Source organism: Columba livia, chromosome 11 (assembly GCF_036013475.1).
Source record: "Columba livia isolate bColLiv1 breed racing homer chromosome 11, bColLiv1.pat.W.v2, whole genome shotgun sequence".
Lineage (NCBI taxonomy): Eukaryota > Metazoa > Chordata > Aves > Columbiformes > Columbidae > Columba > Columba livia.
This window is the reverse complement of record NC_088612.1, coordinates 1,009,547-1,037,039: the sequence shown is the minus strand read 5'-3', so window position 1 is coordinate 1,037,039 and position 27,493 is coordinate 1,009,547. Positions and strand designations below refer to the sequence as shown.

Here is a 27,493-nt window from a genome sequence, read left to right as displayed (position 1 = left end):
CCGGGGCGGGGCCGGCGCCGTGCGGGCCGAACCCGGGCCGGGGGGCGGTCGCCGCCGGAGCGGGGAGTGGCGCATCGCAGCCGCGGAGCGACCGCTGCTTCCCCGTGGGGACCGGCCGCACCCCGGGCGGCACGTACCGCACAAAGGCGCGGGGCTCCCTGGGCGATCAAACGAAACGCAGACTTACCGGATGCCGACTGTAAAATCCTTTCTTCGGATGGGGTTTTCTTCCACATTGGTGGTCCAGCCTGTATTCTTTTGTATTAAAGGAGCTCCGGGTTTTCTAGGGCTATAGGATGAGTGCATTGTGTATTTATCAAAGGAAGGCAGTGGTATTTGCTTTTCGATAAACATATAGGCAAAATGAAGGATTAGGACCTTCGTGATGCAAAGGTTGGGCCCGACACTACTGCTGGTGTAAAATCAAATGGCTGAGAACAACACTGGCTGAGTGGTGTCATTTGCAGAGCACCATGGAGACATTTGAGCCAGCCACCTCCCCTGCATCCCAGCTGTGCCCTTCGGGCGGCGAGTACCTTCAGCTGCTTAACAGGTCATCAAAACTCCCATAAATACCACCTTAAGATTTATGGCAGTCCCAGCACAGGTACACCCAGCCTGTGCGTAGTGCTCAGGGCCAGTTTGCGGGTGAGGTTCAGATGGTGGCCCAGTGCGAAGGCGGCTGTGCCTGCACCAGCGCTGGCAGAGCTGCTGCCACAGCCGCCCGGGCTGCTCACACTCTCACCTCTTGTCACACAATGGGCTCAAGGTGCCCAACATGCCAGCACGGGGCTGCTCGGCTTCACTCCGCTTCTCTTGAGTTACAGCTCTGTCTCTGTCTTACGTCCCGTTAGAAGATCTAAAAATAGACGTTTGGAATCAATCCTGTTGCAATTTCTCAGATCACTATCAAGAACTGGCCCGATCTCTGAGAGTCATTCCTACCGCCAACTCTTAGTTTTACATCCCCATATTTGGCTTTTGTTTTGTTTTTAAGCGGGGAAATCTAGTCTGTGTTTATGTGCTAGAGCAGTAGCTGGAAGGATATCTTTACTTTTCACCAGTGCTTTACACACATGCTTTTTTAACTAGAGTTTTCCTTACGATTGTTAATCCTGGAGCAGGAATTTCCTATTGCATTCCTCACAGCAGGAGAGCAAGAGGGAGAGGCTGCTCTTTCTGTAGCAATATCCTTTTCCACCCTTCCTGTTTATATAGCATTTTTGTTTAACAGGACGGAGCCGTCTGACAGTGACTTTGCCCCAGCTATAGCTCCTGTGCTCTCTATACATTTAACCTGTTTGCAGCCCGCTCGCGTAGCAAAAAGGACAGGACACAGGTTAAAACCTGTCCCTCCGGAAGGGAATAGAGGTGTTTCCCAGAAACAGATAGCTTGACAGGTCAAAGGAGGGTCTCACAAAACACCGGGTTTTCCAAAGCCTCCCTGGTCAATCTTTAGTGAGTAAGAAATACAATAGATACTTCAGTGCCATGTTCCTTTATCTGATGGGAAGTGGAGGCCTGTGCTGCTTCATGGCTTTCACCTTCACGTCAGGAACAAAAAGGTGATTTTCACAGGTGCCAAGTCCATGCAGCCTGACTTACAAGTGCACAGGCATCGGCCCTGAAGTGCAAGAGCCACAGGATTGCTCCCTGCAAGAACAGAAGTGCAAGATACAATGCCCTTCTTACTGGAACTGGTGATGCTTTGGGCACTGATGTCAGAACACGCTGGCTCAGCACTTTCCTTGGCCCCTAAAAGGAAGGGAAATGAAACTGTGCCCAAATGAAGGAGGTGTTTTTTTCGGTTTCTAAACTGAACACTTCCACCAGCCACCTCCATGCTGACCACGAAACCTACACTGAAGCGGGAGGAGAGCCGACCCCAGCACCGTTCTCTTCTGCTGACAAGGCGGAAAGCGGATCTGCTGCATCTCAAGGTGATCTGCAAACGTGGTTTGGTTTGCCCAGAGAGCGACAGCCCGAGCCCTCAACTGCATTCCACTGCCCAGCTTTCCCCGGCATCCCACTGCGCTGCAACTCCACTGCACTGCAACTCCACTGCACTGCAATGCTGCTGCGCTGCAACGCCGCTGCGCTGCAACGCTGCTGCGCTGCAACGCTGCTGCGCTGCAATGCCGCTGCAACGCGTGGAGAACCCCACGCTCCCACAAATCACATACTCTGTGTTTTCCAGTGCATTCCTGGGCATGGCGATGAGGATCTGTAAAGAAAACATCACGTTAGCTGTGATCCTTCCGAGCAGGAAAACACAACCCGGACTCTGGCCTCCTGAAAGCAGAGGGAGCTCAGATGGAGCCCCAGGTACTTCCACGTACTGCTCGCTCCTGGTTGCTGTGGCTCACCTTGGGTGTTTCCTGAGGATATTCCAGAAGCAATATTCTGGATTTTGCCCTAGATTTTTGCAGGACAGATGATGTAAAAAACTGTGTGGTGCAAGAAGGAAATGCCAAAAAAAACCCAGAAAAAAAAGCTACCATTACAAGTACTTAACTGATGGGAAAGAAACAATTATGTACGTTATCAATATGTAAAATACAATTTATTGTATTTAGGCCATTCATAAATATCAACACAATGTAGTATGTTTGAATCAAACATCTTACCAATAAATACTATCTAAACATTAATATTAATATTTTGCTCAAATGTGTACAGTGTATTGACTCAATATTGCACAGTGAGCTCTATATGACATTTCCATAGTGCATTCAGTTTGTTACAGGGATAGTTTGCCACAAATATTGCAAAGCATCAGAGCTGACTTTTCCAAGTGAAAACGGCTGAACTATTTCATTGGGGACTGATGGCTGACACAAATGTCAGCATCCTAGGTTAACTGGTTATGGATTCATGGAACCTAATGTTGTCATGAATGAGGAGACTTTATTTCTAATACAGCTTTTACAGAATTGTTAAAAAAATCCCACTTTCAAATAGAATGAGGGCTTTATCATCAAACTTATGTGAACAGCCCGTTCCAGTGATCAGTGAGCCTGTGATCAAGCTTACTCCAGTGAGCTTGTCTTCTCACTTCAATCTAAATATAAATTGTGTCTTTGATCTTTTCGGAGATGTATCTCACTGATTGCATTTCAAAGGCCAGATGGTGCAAGCCCCCGGCACCACTCCAGCACTCTGCTCCTTGTGTGCTTAGACTCGGTACTTATTGTGAGCAGAGGTGACACACTCTACTCTCAATAGCCTTCAATGGATAAATGCAGATGTAATTTCCCAATAGTTCTACATTTAACTGCATCTCAGCTTTATCTGATTAAATGTTAATTCTCCAGCATCAGCTCAGCGCAGGGACCGTCCCGCCGGCTCTGGGCGCGTCACCGTGCTCACGGATGGGCCGGGTGCTGCCAGTGATGCGCCCGCGGTGCTGCTTCCCAAACCCCCGCGCTCCCGGTCCCCTGGGCGCGGGGGCTCTGGTGCGCAGGGCATCGAACGCCGCAGGACGGGCTCACAGCGGGTTCCCAACAACCCCCTGGTGCCTGTTCTCAAGTCCAACTATGACAACACTATGTCCAGGCCAGCGGGAGATCACTGGTAGATTAAGGACCATACCACCTGGATTGTAAGGTCTGACCCGCGTTTGCATGAACTTATACTGCACTGACACTGCAGAAGGACCTTGGAATGGGCATATATTGCCTTAATACACATTTCAGTCACATTGCCCTGTCAAAGTGCTATGAACTGCTCCAAACACAAATAAGAATCACGATCAGAGAATTACTATGGCTGACTTGGAAAAGATTTGACGATTGGTGTAACGGTGCTTAGCGCTTAGCGTGTAGTATCCCTTAGTGCTCAGTATGTAATATTCCTTTAAGTAAAAGAAAATTCACTCACCAAGTGATACAATTAAAAATTTCTAAGAAACTACTGGTTACGTATTACCTCATGATTATGTAAATCATGTTCATATCCCTCCTCTTTGCAGTTTATCAGTTTGTATATATTTAGATTTTTATATTCAGGTAACAGAGATGAAATACTTCTTTCTATCTAAAAAGACAGTAGGAAAAAACAGGGATTGAAAGGATTCCTTTTTTTGTACAAAAAATACATTTTGATGCCAACAGCCGGTACCTTCACAGTAGGTCCTTTGCTCCTCTTCGTACTACCAATATTAAGTCATCCACATATCAGAACTACTTTTCTTTCCACTTTTCAACACCAAAATTCAATGTACTCCTACGGAATGTTTCCAAAGTCTTATGCTACATCCTGATAATATCAGGTATCTTTTTTTCTTCTTTTTTTTTGTTAACTTTAAAAAGGAACTCAATTCATGCAAATAAATACATCATGTGCACTGAAAGACTCATTTCTATGATACAGGTGACTTCAGAGAAAAGCCACTTTATAATTATCTAAACTAGTTCTAATAAAATAAGATAGTTTCAAAACAGAATTAAAAACGTTTCGTTTTACTACAAGTTGCTGTTTGCTATGTGTTCAAGCAGATTACGTTTTCTACCTAGTTGTGTTAACCTGTGTATTCACTGTCCCTCCTCTGTAGTGTTGTATTTGAAGGGTGTTTTTTAATGCAGCTTTTGCAGTCCAGAGGTTCAGTCTTCCTTTGGTTCTGCACACAGGATCCCGGATTAAGCCCAGATCTGCAAAGACAGAATTGAACAGTCATTTGTGACATTGTCTATTCTATCGAATGGTTACTTAAAATTTGGCAAGGCAGTCGGAGCAGTGGTTCAGAGCATCAGCAGCAATTATATTCTTTAACCCAGAAGTTCAACATTTAATAGTTCTGCTAGCACTTTGCTGGGATTTTTTTTCAATTTGAATTTTCTGCTCATGTTTTACACTGTGTTTTTATATCCCCGTTAGTCCCTCAATTTTCCTGTAACAACCCTTCCCCTTCACCCTCTTTTTTAAACAAAGAAGGAAAGAAGCAGCGGAAGCAGCAGTCCCAGCGCTTACCCGCAGAGTGTGGTCCCAGGAGCCCGAGCAGAACGCGGTCCCGTCGGGGGACACCCGCAACGTGCTGACACGGTTTTCATGTCCGAACAGGATGGAGACACGGGACCCTTTCAGCACGTCCCAGACATTTATGGTGTAATCGTTATAGCCTGCGAACAGCAGGCGACCTTCAAAGAGAATGACGTCTTACCAAGGGAGCTCTTCAGTAGGCAGGCAGCCCTGCGCCCGGCGAGCGTGCTCCCGTCGGACACCCCCGCTCCACCGCTGAGCCGCCCACACCGAACCCTTTGGCATTTATTACTTAAAAGTATAGTCAAGATTGAGCTAAATTACATAGAATCTGTTCGGTCATTGGAGATGTGGGATGATTCCAAATCAGGGCAGACTGAACAGCTCATGCAGGGTCATAATATTTTGTTCAGCCTTTAGGCAAGAAGTTGAATACAAATGGTTGAACGAGTAGCAGACAATTTGGGAAGAGATTCATTGTCCCCAGCGGGACGAGCCTGTGGTGCTTGTGACCATGACCGACACATTTGTTCCTGTCCCAGGCCGGGGACACTTCACCACCCCCTGACCCCACACGGAGGGAAGACTCGAGCTCGTGCCTCCGGATCTGTAGTCAAAGATGGCGACGTCTCCATCTTCATGCTCCTCTAACATACTTTTACTCTCTATTAATCATTTATTATCCTTTTATAAACTATTTATGTGAGTGCACTTAATAGTCTAGTTACATTTCATGATTCCTTTGAAATGTGTTTAATCATTATTGTGAAATTCTAGCCCAGCTGTAGTTAATGGCAAAATATTTCCTGCCTTCAGCAGGGCCAGGAAAATATTTTTCATTGCTACAACAAAGCAATAGCCAGCTAGGGTATTTGAAGAGTCATTATTTTTGCAGGGGCAAAAAAGGGCTTCCATGCCTAAAATGTTTCTTTTGGTACTTAGTATTACTTTTGATAACTTTTGATAACAAACGCTTTATCAAATTAAACTGGCAAAATTTCACAGTTCCCCTCCAATCCCAACACTAAGATAACCTTCCGAAGTTCAGGTCTCACCACTGAGAGAAAAGTCCACACTGGATGCTCCAAAAATGATGCTCTCTTTGGAATAAATTGCTACTTCTCTGTCTGCACGGAGGTCATACAGACGACACTAGGGTTAAAACAAAACCAACACACGGGCTGGAGTCAATGGCTACGACATTGCATTGTGAAAACAGGAGTGGGAAGCGCTGCAGCCTCACGGGCACCACGAGAAGCAGCCGCTTGGCTTCTTTCTTTCTGCTGTTTCTGCCCACTGTAACCAGGACTCCTCTGGAGTCTGACGAGGGATATCAGCAACAAAATTGTATAAAAGGAGTGAAGAATTTGCTTTTCTAAACCACTCATCGAAGCCTCCTGCCTGTCCTGCTGTACTGAGATGAGCGGGGCGTTTTGGAGCACGGCTACCCATTGACAGCCCCCATCCCCTTGCTTCCCCAACATGGTTTCTGCACACTAGGGCATCTTGCTGCTGGGGGGTGCACGGGAAGAGACACAGTCCCTGAAGACAAGAGTTTAAGCACAGCTGGAGTCTGGGAGACAGAGGATTAAATCTCTGGTCATGTCTGAGAACATGGAGCACAGGGCAGGGTGCCCGGGGAGCCCTGTGGCGCGGGGACGCGGGGTGGCGGTCCTCGCTGCGCGTGCCACGGGACAGCAAACAGCCCCTGCGCTGCCGGGACGCCCCTGTCTGAACAACCTACGTGAAAATACTTCGTGTGAAATAACACATTTTTATACAGATCTTTGGTTTTCATTTCTCATGGAAAACCCCCAATCAGCGCTACAAACCCGCACGTCCTGTTTTTATAATCTGTCAGCACACTTAGGCTTGTTCAGCATGGAAATAACGCACTGACAGACACGACTTCATTGCCATGCAGAAAGGCAGTCTGGTAGCCCTGAAATCAGAATGCACTTTCAAAACTATCTGAACGAAAACCTTCCTCAATAAGTTAAGTTTAAGCAAACACTGGCCAAACAGGCTTGCTAATATTAAGACTTTACTAATGATATTCAAGCCTGCACATAAAGGAGAGGCTGTTTGGTTCGCAGGGAGGTTGGGATGTCAGGTGTGTCAGGTCCAGGTCTCCCAGTGCTCCACGCAATTAATAATTCCATCAGGCTGCCCCGCCAGGGAGCTGGGGTCACCGCAGGTGACAGCACTGCCACGTGAGCACGCTTTTACGGTTTGCCTCCAGACAGTCAGCATTATCTATTCCTTGAAATCCCTAAGTATATAAATCAGGTCAAGGATACCAGTCAGTGTATCAGTCCCTAATGCTGAAAACACCAAGCTCTTCATTTAAAGAACGAAGTAGATGGAAACTGCCAAAACCTCTGTCAAAAGCACAGAGATGGAATTCCCCACTCTCCTGCTCAAGTCAGGGGTGTCAGGAGTAGTTAAGGGAGAAAAAACCCATCAAATAAATTAATAAGCACAGAAGCCCAGAGCCTGTGGTACTGGGCATAAAAAGAAAGTGCTGTCATTGGAATTTAATGATGGACAATTTCTCCATCTGACTCCCTCAGCATCTCAAGTGCTCACAGTCCTGCATCCAAATGTGTGGAGAGGCACTGGGCTCACAGCAGCTGAGGTATTAATTTATAACAGCAGCTTTTGAGACCTAAAAGCAGTGTGCAGTCTCTCCAGAAGAGCCTTGGAAGGTCTCCACAGCCAGTGCAGACAAAGGGAATCCTTCTGTTGAGTTTAGCTAGCATTGGAGCAGACTCAAAACATGCCTCGAGGGCAGAGTACTTCAGAAAGAGCCTTCACCCTCATGCAACCCCGTGTGACGTTTGGATAAACAGGAGAAACAAGGTGCCAGGAGCTCTGGAGGGACACCCACCCGCCAGCCCAGCCCCTGCAGGGCTGTGGTACCCACAGAGCCTGGTCTCCCATGGGGACCCACCAGCCAGGGCCCACAGGCACCAGGAGGTAAACGGCTTTTTGCAGGCAATGTGCTGACCGAAACGACCTGTCAATATGTACTGTGCCCCTCCTAGCAGCTTGCTCATAGCTTAGTAAGATCCATAAGAGCTATTGTATCATCCAGGATGAGCTGGATGGGGTGAGTCACGGCAGTGAGGAGCGCTGGCAGTGAGTCAGGCTGACAGGAGGAGGTGTACGGGGCCAAGGCCACCCTGGGTCTGTGTTCTCGGGTACACGGGGCCGTGGAGGCCAGACGGCCAGGCCTGCCCAGCTCGGCGCTCAGCCCACGGCCCCTCTGCCTGCCGGGACGTGCAGGCTCCTTCATCCCCGTGCTGCTGCTCCCGGCACAGCCTGCGGCATTTCGTCTGGTTCCTCCCCCGTTCTGAGCAACAACCACATGAAGCCAGACCTCCTGCAGTAAGACAACTGATTTTCATCGTGAAACTTCAAAACACAGAAAATCTGAAATGAATATTTGAACAGTACCTGATGTACAAAAGTTTGCAGAGGTGACCTACAAAGCGTTACTATATTTTCCCTATAGCATTATATATACTATTTAATATATATTATAGCATTATTATTTCTGCAACTTTGGTGTCACAGGCCCTGTTTAGTCACTTGAAGTTCTCTGTGGATATAACCTCATGTTTTAAGAAAATCTGACTTGGGAGGTAACAGAACTTCCCCAAATTAGGTTGCTGAATTAACATACCGTGGCATCGTCTGAACCAGAGGCAAAAGCATCTCCACTTGGGTAATATCTGTGCATGAGTAAAAAAAGACCAGAACACATTACATGGACGAAGTCAGACCTCAAAAATAGAACCAGTGTATTGCTCAACATCACAAATGTGTCCTCTCCCCGACACACACTGACCTGACACTGTTGATATCTGAATCGTGGGTTTCAAACGACTGGATACACTGACCAGACCGCATATCCCAAACCATGGCTTTCTTGTCACATCCCTAATAAGACAAAAAAAATCACTACAGTCACACAAATGGTGACATTCACCCATCATGCGTACAGCTACATTCAAAGGCTCTGAACATCACTGCTCCAAGGGCATTTAACCAGCAAAGCAGAGCTGGCCGTACCGGTGCCCCCAAGCCTGGAGCAGCTGCAGTTGGAGCAGAATACGCCATGCGGGCTGGAGCCTCAGCGCTGCTGGAGCCTCAGTGCTGTGCACCCCGAGCACAGGGGTGCAGCCAGGCCGGGCTTTGCACAGGCAGTCCCAGACTAACCCGCACTCTGCAGTCCCACTGTGCCACAGAGCTGCAGAACCCACTCGCTGCCTCACCACTTAACATGCCCAATATGAAAAATTCATACCCAGCATTTAAGTTTTATAACTAGGCCTTTTCATACACTGAAACAGAAAATAAGTGCACCTGGAGGGTCTCTTGCCGAGCCCCCAATCAGAGTTAAGCCCTGCCGTGGCTCTGCACCCACCTGCTCAATGGTGTGGTTAGGATGAGAAAAGAAGCACCACAGCATTTCTTCTCATTGTCAAGCTCTAACCTGCCCTTCCAAGCTGTTCTTTGGAAAGACCATTTAACACTCAGTGCTTGCTCAGCACCCTGAATGCTTTGGGCGAGGAGCTCAGCCCATGGCGTCCACAACGTCCCTGGGGCAGGAGTCAGCTCACACCCGCAGGGCCACGCTCCCAGCTGCGATGTCTCGCTGCTCTCACAGTTGCAGCGACAGGAAAAAGAACACGGACTTTTCTTTTAAGAGAGACAGGAGATTTTAATAACTCCGGCCCTGCTGCGGGGCAGGATGCAGGTGGGCTCGGCTGGGGGGGCTCAGCCCCTCTGTGGCTGCGTGGGAAGCACCGGGTGGCTGCTGCTTCTGCAGAGCTGGTGTGTCCGGCCCTGCAGACCATGCCACACATGTTAGCTATTTTTAAGCAAATATGACTGTTAATTAAATTAAACAATATCTTCGCAATTCGTATTTCTCTCTCTTTTCGTGAATTCTTGTTAAAATGAAGTTTCAGGGTTTTTACTAATGATGTCATTATTTAAAAGAGGCAATGTTCCTTTGTACTGACTTGTGGTTTCTGCACCGGGGAAACCAAACAGGATAGAGAACATTTTGGACTCAGCATATTTCCGTCTCAAGCCTCGCCACAGCCCAAGCCCAACCCTTCGTATTGCTTCCATGTGCACTGTTCTTACTGACCCCTCCGGCAGTCTGGGGGCAAGACTAATCAGACAAGCTGGTGCTTCGCCTCCTAAGGTTTTGAAGGAGAAACCAGCAAGCACCTGTTGAGAAATGGGCCCCCCAAGTGCCTCCCAACTCGCCCCAAGGAGCTGCGCTCACAGGGCACCAAGCACAACAGCCTGGGACGCAGCCCTGAGCTCCCCCAGTTAGGTCTTCAGTTGGGTCATTAAATGTAACAGCACCCAGTCTACACACTGGTGTATTTGCAATGCTTGTTCCAGCTCAAGGTTACTGTATTACACAGGCACAATGCACAGGGAGTCTCTCTACGCCACCATACATACCTTCAGGTTGCACTGTTTTGGCTGCACCTGCATTGACACGATATAAGACACTTCACCGAAGTGGTATTTTGCATGTGATTAATTAAGCAAGTCCCTGTAAGCACGGACATGTCCAAGCTGCTACATCCACACAAGTATGACATATTCTCTTAGCAGCACCATAGCTGCTTGCGATTCTTTGCCCTATAATAAGCTGAGCTGTTCCCAGGGAGAATGAATCTGTCCTTTCTGGGAAGCAAGCCTGGTGACAGAAAAGCCCGGGAGGAGTAATGCACTGGGATGGAATCAGCTTTCAGTCACGCTTCAGAGCAGCTGTGCTAGCAGCAGCCAAACTGGGCCAGCGTGCGGGGCCCCGCTCCTCACGGGCCAGCCAAATTTGATAAACAGCCATCACAGAAGAGGTCCAGGTCTTTTGTGTAGGGATGAGACCAGGACTCTGAGCACAAGGGGAACCTCCTAATCCATTGTCAGCATCCTCCGCTACAGGGACCATTTCCACCAGCAAGCACAGGACCAGCCCTGGTGGGGCACAGAAACCAGGTACCTTCAGCAAAGTTACGGTAGCAACCTGCCTCCAGCAAGAGAGGTCACCTCTCAGCTCCTGCCAGCTCTCACCCCCACAGGCCATTTCTGATGTGGGGAAGACCAGGAGCACCTTGAAAAGCAGCTGGGCCCACCCAGTCACCGTTACGCCTCCCTGCCCGGCTGCACGCCAAGGGCTCGGCTGCCTGGGAGCAGCGGCCCCTCGCAGCAGGACGAGGTTTGGGAGATGCTCTGGGTACTGTCCCAGACCAGTCCTGCAGCCCCAGGAGGTTGGTGTGTTCCCATGGGCCAGGACACGGAGCGGGCAGCGTTCAGTTGGCAAAGGGGCTTTAAATGCCACTGGTACCACTGGAAGGCACAGGGGACTTAGCAACAGCTGAAGATGTGGCCGCACCTCATCTCCCTGCTCCAACCTGGCCAGTGTCCAAGCCACCCCTCGGTTCCTGGGAAGCAGTGAAGGGACATGGGGCGCACACATTGTTTGTGGCCCCACTTCGATGCCCCGAGCAGCCGCCTAGCACAGCCGTATGGCTGCAGAGAGCTGGGCACAAGAAAGGAGCCAAAGGCGAGCTGTCGCCTGCTGTGCCGGTCCTGCGCAGGACTCGCACCTCCAGCTCGGAGCCCTTCCCTTCGCGGGAGAGGCGTTGTTTTGATCTCAGGCTGGATTGCTTTGGTGTGGGGTGGAATTTGCTAAGTAAGCAGCACTGCAGTCAGAATGGCTGGGTGGGTTTGACCCCTCAGTTAGGGGTTTAATTTGCTCCAGCTTGGAAAATGTGCTTGCAACGAGTGGATTGCACTGGGGCTTCCAACACATACTCCAGCACTCTCCCAGTAAGATCACAAACCTCTTCCTTTGCTGCCTTTTCCCTTCCACATCCTTTAATTTGCTGTTATGATAGGAAGCTGCTGCTTACCCCAGAGACAAACGTATTTCCCGTTTCAGAAGGGGCCAGGTCCAGGCACAGGACATCGGCTCCATGGCCATGGAAGCTCTGCAGAAGCTGCCCGCTCTCGACATCCCAAAGAGCACAAGTTCCATCTCCACTTGCTGTCAGGATCTATAGGATGTGGCGAGAAGAGTCACAATACAAAAATCAGCAGATGATCTTCAAGTTCACAAAGAAACAAGTGACATCCTATATATACACCAAGGACAGCTTTAATTTAGTGAAATATTTTGCAATAAATCAAAGCCATAAAAACAATGCGAATCTAAACACAGTTTATGTTTCTTATGAAAAGAAGTAAGAGGGGAAAGGAGAGCTGTATTGACACAGCTACACCTACACAGTGTTTCAATAATGGTCAGCTTTGTGCAGTGGGGTTTGGAGAACTGATGGCAGTAAGCATCTGCCGGTGTTTCCAAACAGGAGGTAGAACCAGACCGGTGTTCCTGTCTGCTCCCATATTTAACCCTATCCATATTTAGGCTGCTGGAATTCAGCCTGGGTAAAGAGAAGAATGGCTGGAGTTAAGTTTACCTTTATAACTTTTTTTTTTTCCTGCTTGAAATAAGCAGGTTAAATCAAATTGATTTGGCTTAAGCCATGAATTTTCTGAAAGGGAAGTAAGCCTGTCTAGACGGTTGTTTGATAAGTCCATCACCTCTCACTTGTCCAAAACCATCTGTGTGTGAAAGGGCTTGAGCACACACTGACCAAACACAGCTCGCAGCTTCCCTCGGCTGCTACAGTGCTTGCAGAAAGCACTTGTGATTAACGCTTGTTATTGTGACTAAATCCCGAGGATGCCCAATTGTTCCAAATTTCCCCTTGGCTGTTATGCAATCACAAACTCTGCAGGTTGAAAGGGTCCCTGTGCACCAGCGTGGAAGGCTGAACTTGGGAGGGTTTTTCTCATGATCAGTGAGGAAACTCAAGGGATCCCAGTAGGTAAGTAGAAGTTAAATACTCTTCAAGCAGAAAATTGTCGTGAAACCATTCACAGAGTTGCATAAAGGTTAAACACTGAACGTGTTTGACAGATGCTCCAAAAACTCCTCCCACAAACAGAGGTCTGCAGAGCTGCGGAACGGACTGTTCCGAATCCTGTCTTACTCTAAGATGATAACAGCAGAAGTCCTGACTTGTCTTTCTGGCCAGCTTTTGAGCCTAGATCAACGAACCTCTCTGTTCTGAGGAATATTTGTATTTGGGTGAGGAATGAAGACTTCCGCGCTTGCAATAACGTGTAAGAAAGACACGAGGGGGCCAGGAGCAGCTACAGGTGTAAGGGAAGGGTCTGTTGGCAACCCACAGCTCGAGCTAACACTTAAAGACAAATGTCACGGACTCAAGTTCAGGGTATTGCTATTTAAAAACAAACCAAAACTAACCAAACCACACACACCAAAAATACCAAACCAGAAGGGAATTGAAAAGTTTTGCTACCAGGCTCCAGCTTGCTGCTGGAGGGGGTGCAGTGGTGCCAAGGGGACCCTCACCTGGTGGCAGAGGCAGCACTGGCCAGGGCAGGGACACAGCAGGGACAGCAGGGATGCGGGGACACGGCAGGGACAGCAGGTAAGCAGGGACACGGCAGGGACAGCAGGGATGCAGGGACACGGCAGGGACAGGGTCCTGCTCGCCAGGAGCACATGCAGCAAAGAACCAGTGGCAAGGGCAGAGGGCACACCCTCGCTCTGCTCATCCACCATAGCCCCAGCCCCATCCTGCTCCTCAGCCCTGCCGTACCACCCTACGCGAAACACTTGAGATCCCAATTAACTGTTGCTATTATTACCCACAAGCATTGTCACATGGGGAGCGCTATCACAGGCAAGAGCTGCAGATCCCTGATGTGGGAAGCGAGGCTCCCGGCTCCCTGCGCACGGCATTGGGGAGCCTCGCTCTGCCCAGACTGACCTCGGACACCGAGAACGAGGTGCGTGGGTCGCCCAGCCCTGCAGCTCAGTGCTCATCTTGGCACAGGGTGGGGGTATGATGAAGAGCAAGGACGAGACCCCCTCTTTCAGCACCCACACAGCCTGAGAGCGGCTTTAATCAATGATGAACCACCCCCAGATCTCTCTTCCCATCACACTGCCCATGGGCACACCAGCTCCTGAGCTCCTACCCTGTCTTCCATTCCTCTGAGGGAAAACCAAGCTGTAGTTTAAGGTCAAACCACCACATCCCTCAGGGCCACCAGCTGGGACGGCAGAGCTGCTCCGCACAGCTGGGACAGCCCCGCACAGTGTGCTCATGGCACTGTGCACCCCGAGTTACTGAATAATTTCAATTCTGAGGCCATTACATAAAAGGAAAAGGATAAGAAGTTCTCTAGGATCCCCTAGATAACACTGTCCTAGCAGAAGCTTGGCCAACCCACCTGCTTGTATTTGTTTCAATAGTATCACGCAATGCTCTAAATGATCACTAATAAGCCTACTGATCACAAGAAAATTTATTTTTAAAGTATTCAGAAAAATCTCTCCATCACTGAAGATAAAACACCTAAATCCACTGTGGTATTATTTAAGAATAGTAACACATCACCTTCAATATCAATGCAGTTTGCTGCATTTAATGCGGAGAAAAAAAGACCCAACTTTCCTTTTTTATTATAAAGAACAAATAACTAGTTTTCCTTTCATAGAATTTAATCATGATGTATAGAAGTATGGACAATAAAAGAGAATATTCTTTTTCTATCTCATAAAACCCACTCCATTTAATTTAGACTGCTCTAATCACGCAGGGCTCCTGTACAGTAAGGTCAGGGCTGAGCAAGCCTGAGCGCTGGGTACCTCCACCACTTGTTTCCATGGCAATGGACTTAAATTAGCACCTCAGAGACATTACAGAAACCATAGAATGACAAACAACAACACACTCTTGGGCATCTCACGTCCTGAAATAGAAGGATGAGAGCTGATATTTCCTTTGGAGGAGCTCCAAATATCTGGAAGAAGGGGACAAGGTATTCCCTTTCCAGCAGCTCCGCTGACACGGAGCAATGAAGGTGCTCCCTTCTGCCACTTTGGTGCAGAGCTTCAAACAAATTCAAAAACCTGAGAGGACAAGGGGATTATCCTGGCTCCTTTCATCACCTTTCACGTTCCTGGAGAAAGAGATCTTTGAGATATTCGCTACAGAGGAAGGCTGGCATGGTCTCAGAAGACCTGCATTTAGTCCCTGGCTTTGCCATGGCCCTGCGAGACGGGGACAGCAGCGCTCCTGTCCCTGCAGGGCGCACACGGACACCATGGCCGGCCTCGTGGGACCATCCCCAAGCTCAGACATCTCACTTGGTACAAACAAACAATACTGCGAGCAAAAGCAAAGCTGGCCAGACATCCAGGACAAAGCAGGCAAACAGCACAGTCTCCATAGGCACAGCACATACCCAACCTAGTCCTGGCCAAAGTGGGTTTTTAACTATTTGTATTAGTCTGAGCTGCTAAAAGCAGACCCCAGCACAGCCCCTTTGAGCAGAGAACACAAGGTAGGCGCGAGCTCCCTGCGCAGCAGCGCCAGGCCTTGCAGGGCACAGGGCTGTGACCAGCTCTTCCTCACAGCAGCTCCTGCAGCACCTCCCTGCCCCAGCGAGGGTTTTCCAGCAGCCCCTGCCCGGGGCAGGACCCGGCCCTGCCGGCAAGGAAGGTTCTGCCTGCACCACCGAGGAGTGCAGCCCGTGTTAGGTGCTGCTGGACGGCGAGCGGCAGGCAGGGAATGCATTTACCTGCATGTCTGAGTTAGTGAAGCTGCAGGCTGACAAGTAGTTTGTGTGCATTGCAACCGACTTCTTCTTTGCAGCCATATTTTCGTTTTTGTCAAATGTCAGAGGGTACACAGAACACTTGTTGTCCAGGCCACTAAAGAGAGTAATAATAGCAATAACAGAGAGAGCAGAACCGGTTAAAACTGCAACAACAAAAGGCGAGCGGTGATAAGAAGGAAACCACCTGTCATGGCTGCGCTGCCAAACCCTCACGAGCACCGGCGTCCCCCCACGGCGCGGCCGGGATCCCCCGGCAGGGAAGCCCCAGCTGCCTCACCAGCCTGGCTGCTCCACGGAACCTCAACAGCTGCACATCAGTGCTTTCTACCCCAATCCAGTTTATAAATGGCACTGAACGAGACCTCAAGAAAGTATCAACTGGGAGGTGACACGGCAGTGACCTCGGGGTTAATGTTTCACGTACAGCCAAACTACCGTTTTTCTGTTGACACCTGTCATTGTGAGAATCAGTATTTCAGCACCATTATTTTATCTACCTTAATAAATCTGAACTAGCTCCTACGGAAGAGATGGTAGTAAAGCAAGTAGTGAGTGTGGAGACAGGTTTTAGAAGGGTTTGGAAAAAGACAACAGAAGCACTGACCTCTGTAGCTGTTGTGTCCCTCCAGGACACTTGCAGTAGTTAAGCTGTGTCCCAGGGTGCAGGACCCTTTTCTAATGGGTCTGACTTGTGCCTGACTGTTTTCTACAGCCATGGCAGATCAGCCCTGCCCTGATCCCAGCACACACAGCACTGGGTGCTGGTCCTGTGCCTTGTGCTATGTGCACAGCACGGAACTGACAGCGCAACAGAAACACAAAATCAGGTGGTGCAACACATATACGCTCTCCCTGTCTCTTTTACAAGTGTGAAGACAGAGCTTTCTTACTATTCTTCAAGTTTTAGTCAAAACCATACAGTTTCTGGACTCTCTCTCCACACGCATTTGTGAGTCTGCCTGTCTGTCTGTCTGCTGCTTTCTAGACTCGCAAGCTGCACAGTCGAGTGTCCCTTTGTTCCTCTCTCGCCCCACGCCTGATTTGTCTGCCTGATCCACCCAGCCCCTTCTTAAAAGACATTTTGCCAACATCTCATCTCTTTGTTTTCTCCCCTGCATAAACTCTTTTAGAAAACTTGGAGAAGATTATCGAGGATGGGGTTACTTTTCCTCACCCCATCTTCGCAAGATCTATTTGTGCGCTGGTAATCAGTAACAACTAACCTTCTCTACATCACAGAAGAAAGAGCGCAAACTAAGAAGAGGTTTAAAACTACTTTCCCAACACACACAACCAAACTGGAGCAGGGGAAGCTGCATGCATGCAGATTCCTAACCCATTATATAAATGCTGAAAGAGGATTATTTTCCAAACTTACACGACAAATGTTATTGCACTGAAGTCAGTGGGTATAATGTGTACAAGCCATCATGAGAATAGAATCAGAGGCACTGAATGTAGCCCTTCCACCCACAACCCCTCCTAGCTGTCGGCATCTGAAGGCACCAGGACACCACTATGCATCAAGCTCCTCTGCGTAAGCAGCTGTGGAAATGGGAACTTACCCACAAGCAATGGCACATCCAGATGGGGCATATGCACACGCCATCACCCAGGTACACGGCATCGTCACCGCATGTTCCTGAAACACAGCATCTCTTTAGGCTGGGACGTCACTGCTTCGCTAATCGGTGCAAGGAAAACAGCCCAGAGTAGTGAGTTCATGATCTCTGGGGGACATTCTTGGGGTCAGTGACAGGCACGGGTGTTTCCCCCAGCCACAGCTCACATGTAAGGCAGGGACAACGCTCACTGCAGAACCCGCGGAGCAGCGGGAGGATGGCGCGTCCCTCCCTCACACCTCCCACCTTACTCACGAGCCTCAAACTTATCACAGAGCACGTCTCATTTGGGTTACTCAGTGCTGCAGAGTGTCCCCACTGCTGCATGTGTACACGTGAGTTCCAAACAAGCTGTTTTCTCCGCTGTGTGGAGCAGGGTGTCCCCAGGCAGCCCTGGCAGGGCCTGGAGGAGCCGCAGCACCATTTCCCAGCGAACACTATGGCTGGAAGATCCCGGGGTGATCACACAGGGCACCCAGTGCGGGGGTTACCCGGGGAGAGCCTGTGCTTTGCCCGGCCCCGCTGGGAGCCCGCCCTGCCAGCGCCAGAGCCCCCACTGGCCACAGCGCCCGACGGGGACTGTGCGCAGACGGGTCACGGGAGGTGGTTTGCCCATCGGCTGGAGGTGCTGGTGGAGGTCTGTGTGTTATCCCAGCACCCTGCTGCCCCCTGCGGCACCCAGAGCCCCTCAGCCCCCCATCTTGTCCCACCCACAGAAATCTGCCTTCTGCTGAAGTCTCACTTGCCTTGTTGGTGGTGAAGGAGTCCCACACGATCACCTTCCCATCCTAAATGAAAACACACAAATGAGAGAAGCCTTACAAACACAAGAGGTGACCTGTATCACACATCACTTGCCGAGCTGGCAACACTCAGGGGGGCTATTTATGGCCATTGCCCAGTTTATTCATCTTCCCTTTCCTGTCTTTTCCTGGTTTTCTCTTTACTTCTCACTACACTTAGCCATTAATTATCCACTGATACAATCTGCTAAATAGCCACCATAAGAACACTCCACAGAGAGCAACACAATCACGTTGTGTATGCCAGCTACACTCACGCCAGTTACTGTGCCTTATGCAGATAACGTTGTTATCCTCCCTGTACCATGAAAGTGAAATGTTTATTACTGAGCAACAATTGTTGCTGTACCTGGACTCACTACAGTTCTTAAAATAGAGTAAAAAATGCATTACAACTTTCCTGTTCAGCTTTCTGATCTACACACCATCATCTTAGCCACTTTAAAAAATGTGACATTAATCATTAACAATTATTCTCTTTGCTGAGATCACCATGAATGGTAAAAACTCTCAGTAACCGAAGGCGGCTCGCAATGCAGATTGCCTATTTTTATCCCTCAAATGAGACCCCTGACAGATTTCATATAGGTCAATGAACAGCTGTGAGATGCAAGGAGCTCACTCGCTGCCATTCTGGGCTCAGGACAAACCAGGGCATCTAGAAAGCCATTATCTCATGACCTCCTGCAGCTCAGGAGAATGGTCTTGAGCAGGTGTTAGGACTGTTTTTCTCTGAACACATAAACTGAAATTGTTACTAAATATTTTGCCTGTAAAGAACAAGGAAATAAAAGTGGTGTCATATGAGCTCCCTCTATTTTCTATTGTAGTAGGGAACATGGTGAAAATTTGTGTATGACTGGACAATAAATATTGAGGGTATTAGCTACAACAGGTACAGCGATGATCAGAAGTTTGGATTTGTGCTCTCTAAATAAATACATTGCCAATGAACTGCTCTAAGGGCACCTGAAAAACATTTATGATGCACACAAGTCATCATCTACCAAGCACAGCATATAGCACAGCCAAGAGACTCGCCCAGCGCCCAGCAGCATACCTGCGAGGAGCTCACAATCCTCCTCTTGTCTTTGCACCAGTCCATACAGAGCACTTTGTTTCCATGGCCCTTCAGCGTCCTCCTGGTCTTCATCACAAACTGGCCCAGCGCCTCCACGCGCTCTGCCACCTGATGGACTGCAAACAGCGGGTGGTCAGAGCCCCATCAAAGCCCTGCCCAGGCAAATGCTGACCAGCAACGTCCCCTGGAGGAATTAACCCATGGAGCTGAAGTCTATGGTGCAAGCCAACACACTCTGCTTCAGAGCGGCAGGTGGGTGAACATATTCACCAGATAACGATAAGGATTGATTCACTCAGGGATTGAATTCCAGGACTGTAGGAGCTGAAGCTCTGGCAGACCATCACACCCAAGTACAACTGGAAAACAGATTACCGCTTTTCCCCTCTTATTGGGAAATCCTCAGTCTAGCTGAGGCTTAAAGTGCACAGCCAGCCTCCAGCCTAACGCATGCCTCGAGGCGCTCAGCAGAAGTGAAGATCACTACTGAGTCTTGGAGGAAAAATCATACAAAAGAAGGGAGTAAGCAACAAATCACCCAAGTGTCAACGGTAAAACACTTGTTGTGGATGTGAAGCTCCCACAGCAGCGGTGCAGCGTGATGCAGGCACCGGTGCTGGAGACCTCTGCCGTGCCAGCCCTTCTGGTGGCCCGGGCAGCACTGAGCGCCAGGACACAGCCCTGAGTGAGTGGAGAAGCTTGGCATTTGCTATAGAAGTGAGCTACACAACTTCTCAACAGTATCTTTGGACACTGAGGACTTCATGGGTGGGTCAACTTCCCTGAGTAACATCCCCTTGTGGAGGAGAAGTCAGTTCTTTCATACCTTATTTAGTGGCAGCACTTTCAGCTGATATCCTTAAAAACCCAACAAATTCATGTTTCCAGTTGTGAAAATGCACTTAGACATAAAATTCATGTGACTGCAGGGGACACAACTAAAAGGAGCTGAGTGGGGCTGTGATCTACCCCAGCACGCTGCGGCGGCTCTGACACTTCACACGGAGCATTGGGAGGGTGGGAGTTGCTTCACGTCCCAGAGCTGAGTGGGGTCCTGGGGCAGGAGACCTTGGCACCAGAATTAAACACGACTCTGTCTGGAGCAGAACCAATAAGATCCAGTGCTTCCCTGTTGTGTTTGTCCACACCGAAACCTAAGACGACCCAGCTGCTGTCAGCTAAGGGGGCAATGCCCGGGTTGGACGTTTCAAAATAAACGCAGAAGCTTTAATGAGCTGGTGCAGGGAATCTCAGGCTTCTCGTTGCCCTGCTGGAGGCTGAGCTCCACATCCTACACAGCAGGGGATTGCTGCAGAGCTGCATCACTGCTTTGCCCTCCATCACTTTCGCAGAGCTGCGAGAAGGCTGGTGGCCCGGGGGCTGTGGCAGCGCTGGAGCAGCAGCCTTGGCTGGAGAGGGTCCCTGGCACTTCCAGCCTAAGGCACAGACCGGTCCCCGGTGGATCAGCTTTTGAAGAGTTGTCTTTCAAAGCCGCCAGCCCCACAAGCTGCACCAGAACAACATTCTCACCTGAAACCTCTGTGCGTGTGTGACCACGGTGCGGACAAGTGCTGTCCACATTCCTGACAACTTGCCCACCCCGTCTCTAACAGGACCTTAGGAGCAAGTTGCTGAGAAAGTACCATATAAATCCACTAAGGGAAAGATACATTTCCTCCTACTTTTGCCTGTGGAAGCTTGCCAAGGGATCCAATCACAAGACGTGAAAACACAGGACAGAAGGTTATTATAGCAGCTGGAAAGATGCTTGTGTCCAGAACACATCTGAAAGAGCAAACGTTCCACAGACAATGGGCAAAGTGTTTCCATTATGTCAATGCAGCCGAGACTGTGGAACGGTCTGGCTCAGCCTTACTGATTCCCTGAGGACACTTATCTCCAACCACAGCCATAATAACCCTGCACCCGCCTAGCACAGGTTTTGGAGTCAGATCATTATTTTTAAGCATTCTCCAATATTGTTTCAAGATAATCGAAAATTATGCACTCGGGCAAGTAGATCAACTAAGGCAAAGCAGCAGCTTGAGCGGCTTTATGAAGGTCAAGATAAAATAGGCTATTTTTCTAAAACATCTCATTTGGCTGGAACAGGAGGTACGGACTTGATGCAAATACTATTGGGTCTATGATCTGTTCCGTGCTGGAAGTCAGTTGGTCCTAATGGTCTCTTCTGGCCTTCGAAATTTAGGAATTGCATAAACAGAACAAAGTGTAACAGAATAGAATCCTTAAAATTGTAAGACTGCAAATGAAATGCACGTTTGGTATTTCCTCTTTCTATCCACATCTTTGAGAGCTGCTGTTCAAAAGCAGTTGAACAAACAAGGGCAATCCTAGTTCAGCCAGCTGTTTGTCTTGGGAAACACGGAGGAAAAGTCATGATCAGAGCAAAAAAATGTGAAAGATACCGTTTTAAATCAGAAAACCACAACCAAACCAGAAGAGATCCTCTATTCTGAAACTTACAATCTCTGCGGAAATTGTTCCTGGGGATAATCTCAGTGCAAAAGAAAGCTCTGATACAGAATCAATGACATAAAACATCATGAAGGAACATTGTCCTACAGCAGCGTAAGGCTTTTGTCTTAGAAATCACGTCACGGCTAAGGAAACAGCCTCCGACAGAAGTTTACAGATTTGACATATGACAAAGACACAAATATCCTGTGACTGTCAATGACGTGCACAGCTCTGGAATCCCTGCAATCAGGTGAAACTCTGCGAGCAAAAATGAATTGAAGTATATGCATAAGGGGTCTGTTAAATAGAGGCCCCACTGCTGCTGATACCAAAATTATACTGTAGGAATATGATGATTTATGGTAAAGTTTCTGTAATGAGGCCATCTCCATTTGTTTAATGATTCCTATTAAAGGGACACTCATCTAACATACGGTTGTCTAATTTAGGCAAGAAAATGCTCTATTTAGTCCAGAAAAAGATCTTTTAATCCTCCCTTAGCTGCAATTTAAGAATGTTTGTCAGTCCCTCGGTCTTACAAACACTAAGAGCTAAAATCACTAGAAACAAGCTCAGGTTCAGATGCCTTTTCAACATTTAAGGCATCAAAAATGATAAAAGTTTTAACGAGACACTAGTATTTCTGATAAAGTGGCCTATGTGATTTCAGAGGAATACAGTAACTCACATGTTGTTCTAAAACAAAAACAAAAACCCAAACACAAAAAACCCTGCAATATATTATATCATAGTTATTATAAAAATAAAATGATTGCTATATCTCAGAACCAATGAATTAATACCTATCTGAGAAGATCCATAAAAGTAAGGTTAGCTTATTTGCTCCTGAACTGGGGGGGTCAGGGTTGAAACCTGTCCATGTCATTTCTGGTACGTTAACTGTCCATCTTCAGACTGCAGCCGATACCGGTGAGTTACGCATTGACAGCTCAAGCACTGACTCACCGCGCACCTCTGAATCAGCACTGGATCCCTGCAAGTTGTTTCCTTGGGGGAAGGCAGGGAGAAGGAGCTGGTTTGGGAAATAACGGTTCTTTTTAAGCCCTTTCGCCTTGTGTGGAATCCTGGCCTTGCTAAAACAAATTTCCATCAACTTCCACAAGGCTGCGTTCAACCTTCCTCCCACTCAGATGCGCGTTAAAAGGGTGCAAATAAATCTCAGCATCCACTGAGGGAGATACTTCACGGACTTTTCCCCTCCCACCTCCCCTTCACCCCAAGGGCCGTGCGGGAAGCTCAGCTCCGTGCGCGCAGCCTGAGCCAGGCCGGAGGTCCGCGGGCTGCGGGGCTGTGCGGGGCGATGCGGAGCTCCAGGGCGGCCGCCCCCGGGCCCGGCAGCGCTGCGCGGCCTGGGCGCCCAGGGAGGCTGCGCGGCCGCGCTGCCGCTCCGCTCCCCTCCGCCGCTGCGGAGCCGCACCCCGCTCCAGCGGCGCCCCGCTCCCGCAGCGCACCGAGCAGCGCCCCGCTCCCGCAGCGCGGCCGAGCGCACGCAGCCGCCGCGATCCCCGCTGGGCGCCCGCAAACACGGACAAGCGGCTGTCGTGGCCCCGGGGGCGGCTCTCTCCGCGCCCCGCTCTGCCGGCCCCTCCCGGGCAGGCGGCCCCGGCCTCCGGCTGCGCTCTCGCTCCGGGGCGGCAGCAGCAGCGCGTTTTCCCGGTTAGCGGCGAGGCCCGGCCCGCCGTGCCCGGCGTGCGGCACCGCGCTCCCCGCCCGCCCCGGCCCTGCCCGCGGCCCCGCGCCCCGGCCCCGCTCACGCTCCACGTCGTGCAGCTTGGCCCGCTCCTCCTCCAGCTTGCCCTTCAGGCTCTCGGCCTCATTTTTCAGCGATGCCAAGGTCTCGTTCTCGTGCAGCCCCTCGGTTGCCATCTTTGCAAAGGAAGCGGGGAGAGAGAGGCGATGAGAGCGGGTGGGAGGAGGAGTTTGCTTGCCTGGCTCCCAGGGATGCTGCTGAGGCTCCTGCTGCCTCAGCAACGCCGCCGGAGCCGGCCCGGGCTCCCCCCTCCCCATGCTGACGCCCGGGGCCGGGCTGGATGCTCCTCCAGTACCTGACCAGACACTGCGTGGAAAAACACCCGTGAGAGCCCGCAGAGCACGGCAGGCTCAGCATCCCGCCGGCCCCCGGGCAGGCAGCGGGGACCGGCCTCACCTCTGCCCTCCTCCCGCTCCACCAGCTGGTACTTGCTGCACATCCCAGGCCATTTTCACAGCCCGAAGCTTCATTTCCTCGGAAATACATGCAAAAGGGTGTTTCTGCTTTGTACCCAAACCTGTTTGTACCCGAAGTTGCACACTCTATAAGGTAATGAGGAAAAAAAAACCAGTAATAATTCAATATAATTTTAAAATATCAGACTGGGAAGACAGATCCTGTCCAACCTTCACAAATCATGGCTCAGCACCATCATTCCCATATACCCCTATAGGTAGGGGCAGTAGGAGACTTCGCTCAGGTCTCTGGCCAAGCTTCTGTGCCAACAGGACAGATGCAGTGGCATGAACCCTTCTCACCTATGCTTTGAATGAATTCCTCATGTTAAAATTTTGTGTTATCAGGTGTTTAGCCTATTTTTTTTTCCCTCTAAAACCAGTCACCTCTTTCCCCTGCATACAGATAAACACATTAGGGTTTGCGCCCTTCCCAGACCTTGATAGTGGCCAGTTTCCAAACCCCCAAAGGGAACAAAGAGCTTTCTGGTTTGGTGTGAGCCTGGGGCTCGGCTCCATGGCTCTGTGGGCTCTGCACATGGCCTTGCAGCTCTTCTTTCCCTGTGAGCTCCTTAAAAATCCTCTTCTTATGATTACATTAACTGTCCTTGATTTACACAGAGTAACTTTGCTCATATTGACTCCCGTTGTCTCCCTTTAGTCAGAAAATGGACAATGCAATGGCTATCGTTCAACCTGGTGATGTGCCAAGATTGGAACGGGAGATAAGAAAATACGTGTTTGCAGCTGTTGTTTAGACTCGGGACACATCCTGGACACAGTGTGGGTCTTGGGGAAAATACAAATCCTTTCCCACACCGCGCTTAGCAGCCGTGTCGCTGTCCGACCGCCGTGCAGGCCTCTAAGGAACTTGGCTCAGATAACATCTGTATGTCAAACAGACACAGCTCTGACAGGGGAAAGCCCAGGTTTTCTTGCCCTGCTGATAAGAACAGCCTCACTGCCTTGGGGAATGGGATTAAAAAGTCCACAAAGAATAGCAGGGAAGGTGAGAGTCTTTGGGAACTGTACGTGTCCAGAGTGACACATGATACTAGTCCTGAGATGACAGGGATAAGCAGAGCCATGAGGTGCAAGAAAAGCCTCTATGAGCAGAGCGAGCTATAGAAGTGTGTGATACACAGCGCGTATTTCATGAGTTTGAGTATTTAGCTCATCTGACCAAGCTGTTTCGCTACCCATGTAGTCATTAGTTAACCAAGCAAAAAACACAGGTGAGAGTAATGCCCTCTGGGAGCTTTCACTGAAATGAACCAGGGTTGGATTAAATTAGAGGATAACATAGTGCTAGGTCAACTAAACAAGGAAAACATTACCATTTAGTAACCAAACACAGCTTTTTGTTTCTCCCTTTTCATAAAATCTAACCATACTGAAAGCAATGTAGTTTTAACAACAGCAATTCCTTAAAAACAAACAAAAGTAATAAATCATTGGTTAACGCAGTATTAGAATTCACTACACTGGGAATCAGCAATTTCTGATTTTGTTATCCCTCAACATGTATTGGTTTTGGGGAAATCAGAAAGCCTGGCTGATGGAAATGCATGTGTGCGCCCGCTGGACTGCAATTAGGAATTGCATGTGCAGATCAGCCAGGTGTACACCACATCGCGCACGTGTATCCACAAACACCTGCACGAGTCCGGCGAGGATATGCTGTGTGTTTTGATACGAGCCAGAGCATACCCACCGCTCTGAAAGAAGGATCCAATTTTCCTTCCCGTAAGTATTTCAGTGCTACTGCAGTGAGCGTTCTGCGTTCTGAACATTTCTTTAAAACTCTTTTACAAAGTAGATATGAAGAAGCAAGCTAAGGCCAGATCCACCAGAAGGCTCTGGATCCATTGCAGGGCTCATGGGCTGTTGGGTACTGACGTCTCAACCTGCGTCCACCCAGCAGCTGTTTCAGGGGGTAGGAGTCGAGTCTAACTTCCATAATGTGAATAATAGGGAGAAAGTGGCAGGAACTGTAAATAATAAACAGGCAGTTTCCTGCAATTCCAACATGCGTTTATCAAGGCATGCAAAAAATGACTGGATAAATGGCTATTTATAAGCTGTTGGCCAAGAAGGACCTGATCAAAGCAGCAATTTCAAAGTCGGGAGAAGCAAATAAACCAGGAAGGGACCGTCCTTTGTCTCACAGTCATTACATCTAAATTTCCTCCTAAACAATGTAAGGCATGAGAATGTGCTGTGTCAGCCAGTGAACAGCATGACCAAATGAGTGCTATCTGCCTGTAGAACAGTGCTCTGTAAACACCGCCAGTGGAACCTTCCAGCATTCCTGCAGAGACCATTTCATCTGACATTCTAATGCAACAAACTATTGGGCCCTACTCAGTTGTGGTTGAGACCAGTTCCGAGGAGGAAACGTTGAAGGATGTCTTCTCCAGCTGATAATACACAATGGTTCGGGAAGATAAAATAAAACTACCCCAAGCTGGAGCAGAATCGAGACAACAAAATTCTTCAGTTTACAAAAGGAGTTTTGGAGACCAACTCTTCAGTAGCCACAAAGGTTCATGACCTCAGCTTTGTATTTCATCTAAAAACACCCCACTGTGATCTCTCTAGAACAAAACTCCCACCCAGGAGAGTGGGATGTCACCTCACCAGTAGTGACCGGAGATTAGGAAGCTCCAACATGGTCCTTTCATTGGGTGGGTGTTCTGGAAGGACCTGCTGGCTAGGCTGGTGGGTTTGCTAATCTCTCCCACTACACCTTCCATGATGGTGCACACCCATGGTGACAGAAGACACTACACTTATCCACCTTATCCTCATTGTAGCTACTTCCAGCCTTCACCCAAGTACCACATGTGGCATACGAGACGACACGTCTCAGTGTGAAATGTGGGCCGTGATGGAGTTGTGACAGCACTTCACTTGTGTCTCGTTTTTGCTGAGACAGACTAGATCACTAGCGAGTCGCTTTCTCAAGATCCCAGGCCAAGGACACTTGCACACTTAGAGCAGAGTTTAGACAGGCACGTCACGTTTGCACAGCGAGTGGAAAAAGTTTACAGCTCTTTCCCAATCAAGAATCATGAAGTGTCTCCTCAAAGCCCAGGGCACCGCTGCTGCCGGCTGCTGGAAACAGTGGGTGTCTGCAGAGCTGGTGCTTGCCAGCCTGCAGGCCTAGCAGTGCTTATTTGCTCTCCAGAAAAGTCTAACCTAACAGACCATTAACACATCCAGCCCCCTGGTTTTGCAGTCTTTACGCATTCTGGCTGATAAAATCAATAACGTACCATTTCCACACATAGCGAGCAGTAGCTGAGTTGTTCTGATTTGATGTAAACAGCCCTGAGGGGCTTCTCTTTGGAGCACTTGTCGCATGGACCAAATACAACTGCTAGGAAGGTCTGGTCACACATCTCTGTGGGCCGAGAGAGCTGAAAGAGAAGGAGGAAAGAGTGCATTCCAGCCCAGCGCAAAGCCCCTGCGGCTCAGGCTGCGTATGGGCAGCTGCAGGATGGATAATCTCTCCGGGACTAATCTCTCTGGCTTGACGAACTGTC

At 49.3% G+C, this 27,493-nt stretch overlaps 1 protein-coding gene and 1 long non-coding RNA gene across 3 annotated transcripts; one reads left to right on the top strand and one right to left on the bottom strand.

The window, feature by feature from the left end:
- Nucleotides 1-72: 72 nt before the first annotated feature.
- LOC135580548 (uncharacterized) lies at nucleotides 73-3,105 on the top strand. Its single transcript, XR_010475315.1, has 2 exons — nucleotides 73-1,940; nucleotides 2,198-3,105. It is a non-coding gene; the product is annotated as an uncharacterized LOC135580548 (long non-coding RNA).
- GNB5 (G protein subunit beta 5) lies at nucleotides 2,542-27,364 on the bottom strand. 2 transcript variants are annotated; one of them, XM_065076398.1, is made up of 12 exons: nucleotides 27,224-27,364; nucleotides 23,495-23,606; nucleotides 19,218-19,354; nucleotides 18,101-18,142; nucleotides 17,298-17,374; nucleotides 15,694-15,826; nucleotides 11,925-12,068; nucleotides 8,831-8,922; nucleotides 8,666-8,714; nucleotides 6,033-6,129; nucleotides 4,969-5,135; nucleotides 2,542-4,649 (listed from the first exon to the last, which is right to left on the bottom strand). In XM_065076398.1, the coding sequence occupies exons 1-12, from the start codon at nucleotides 27,347-27,349 to the stop codon at nucleotides 4,638-4,640; spliced, it is 1,188 nt and encodes a 395-aa protein (XP_064932470.1). In that variant the 5' UTR covers nucleotides 27,350-27,364; the 3' UTR covers nucleotides 2,542-4,637. The 2 variants fall into 2 exon arrangements, with proteins under 2 accessions (XP_064932470.1, XP_064932471.1); XM_065076399.1 differs by lacking the exon at nucleotides 27,224-27,364 and adding an exon at nucleotides 23,786-23,910.
- Between the last annotated feature and the right edge of the window lie 129 nt (nucleotides 27,365-27,493).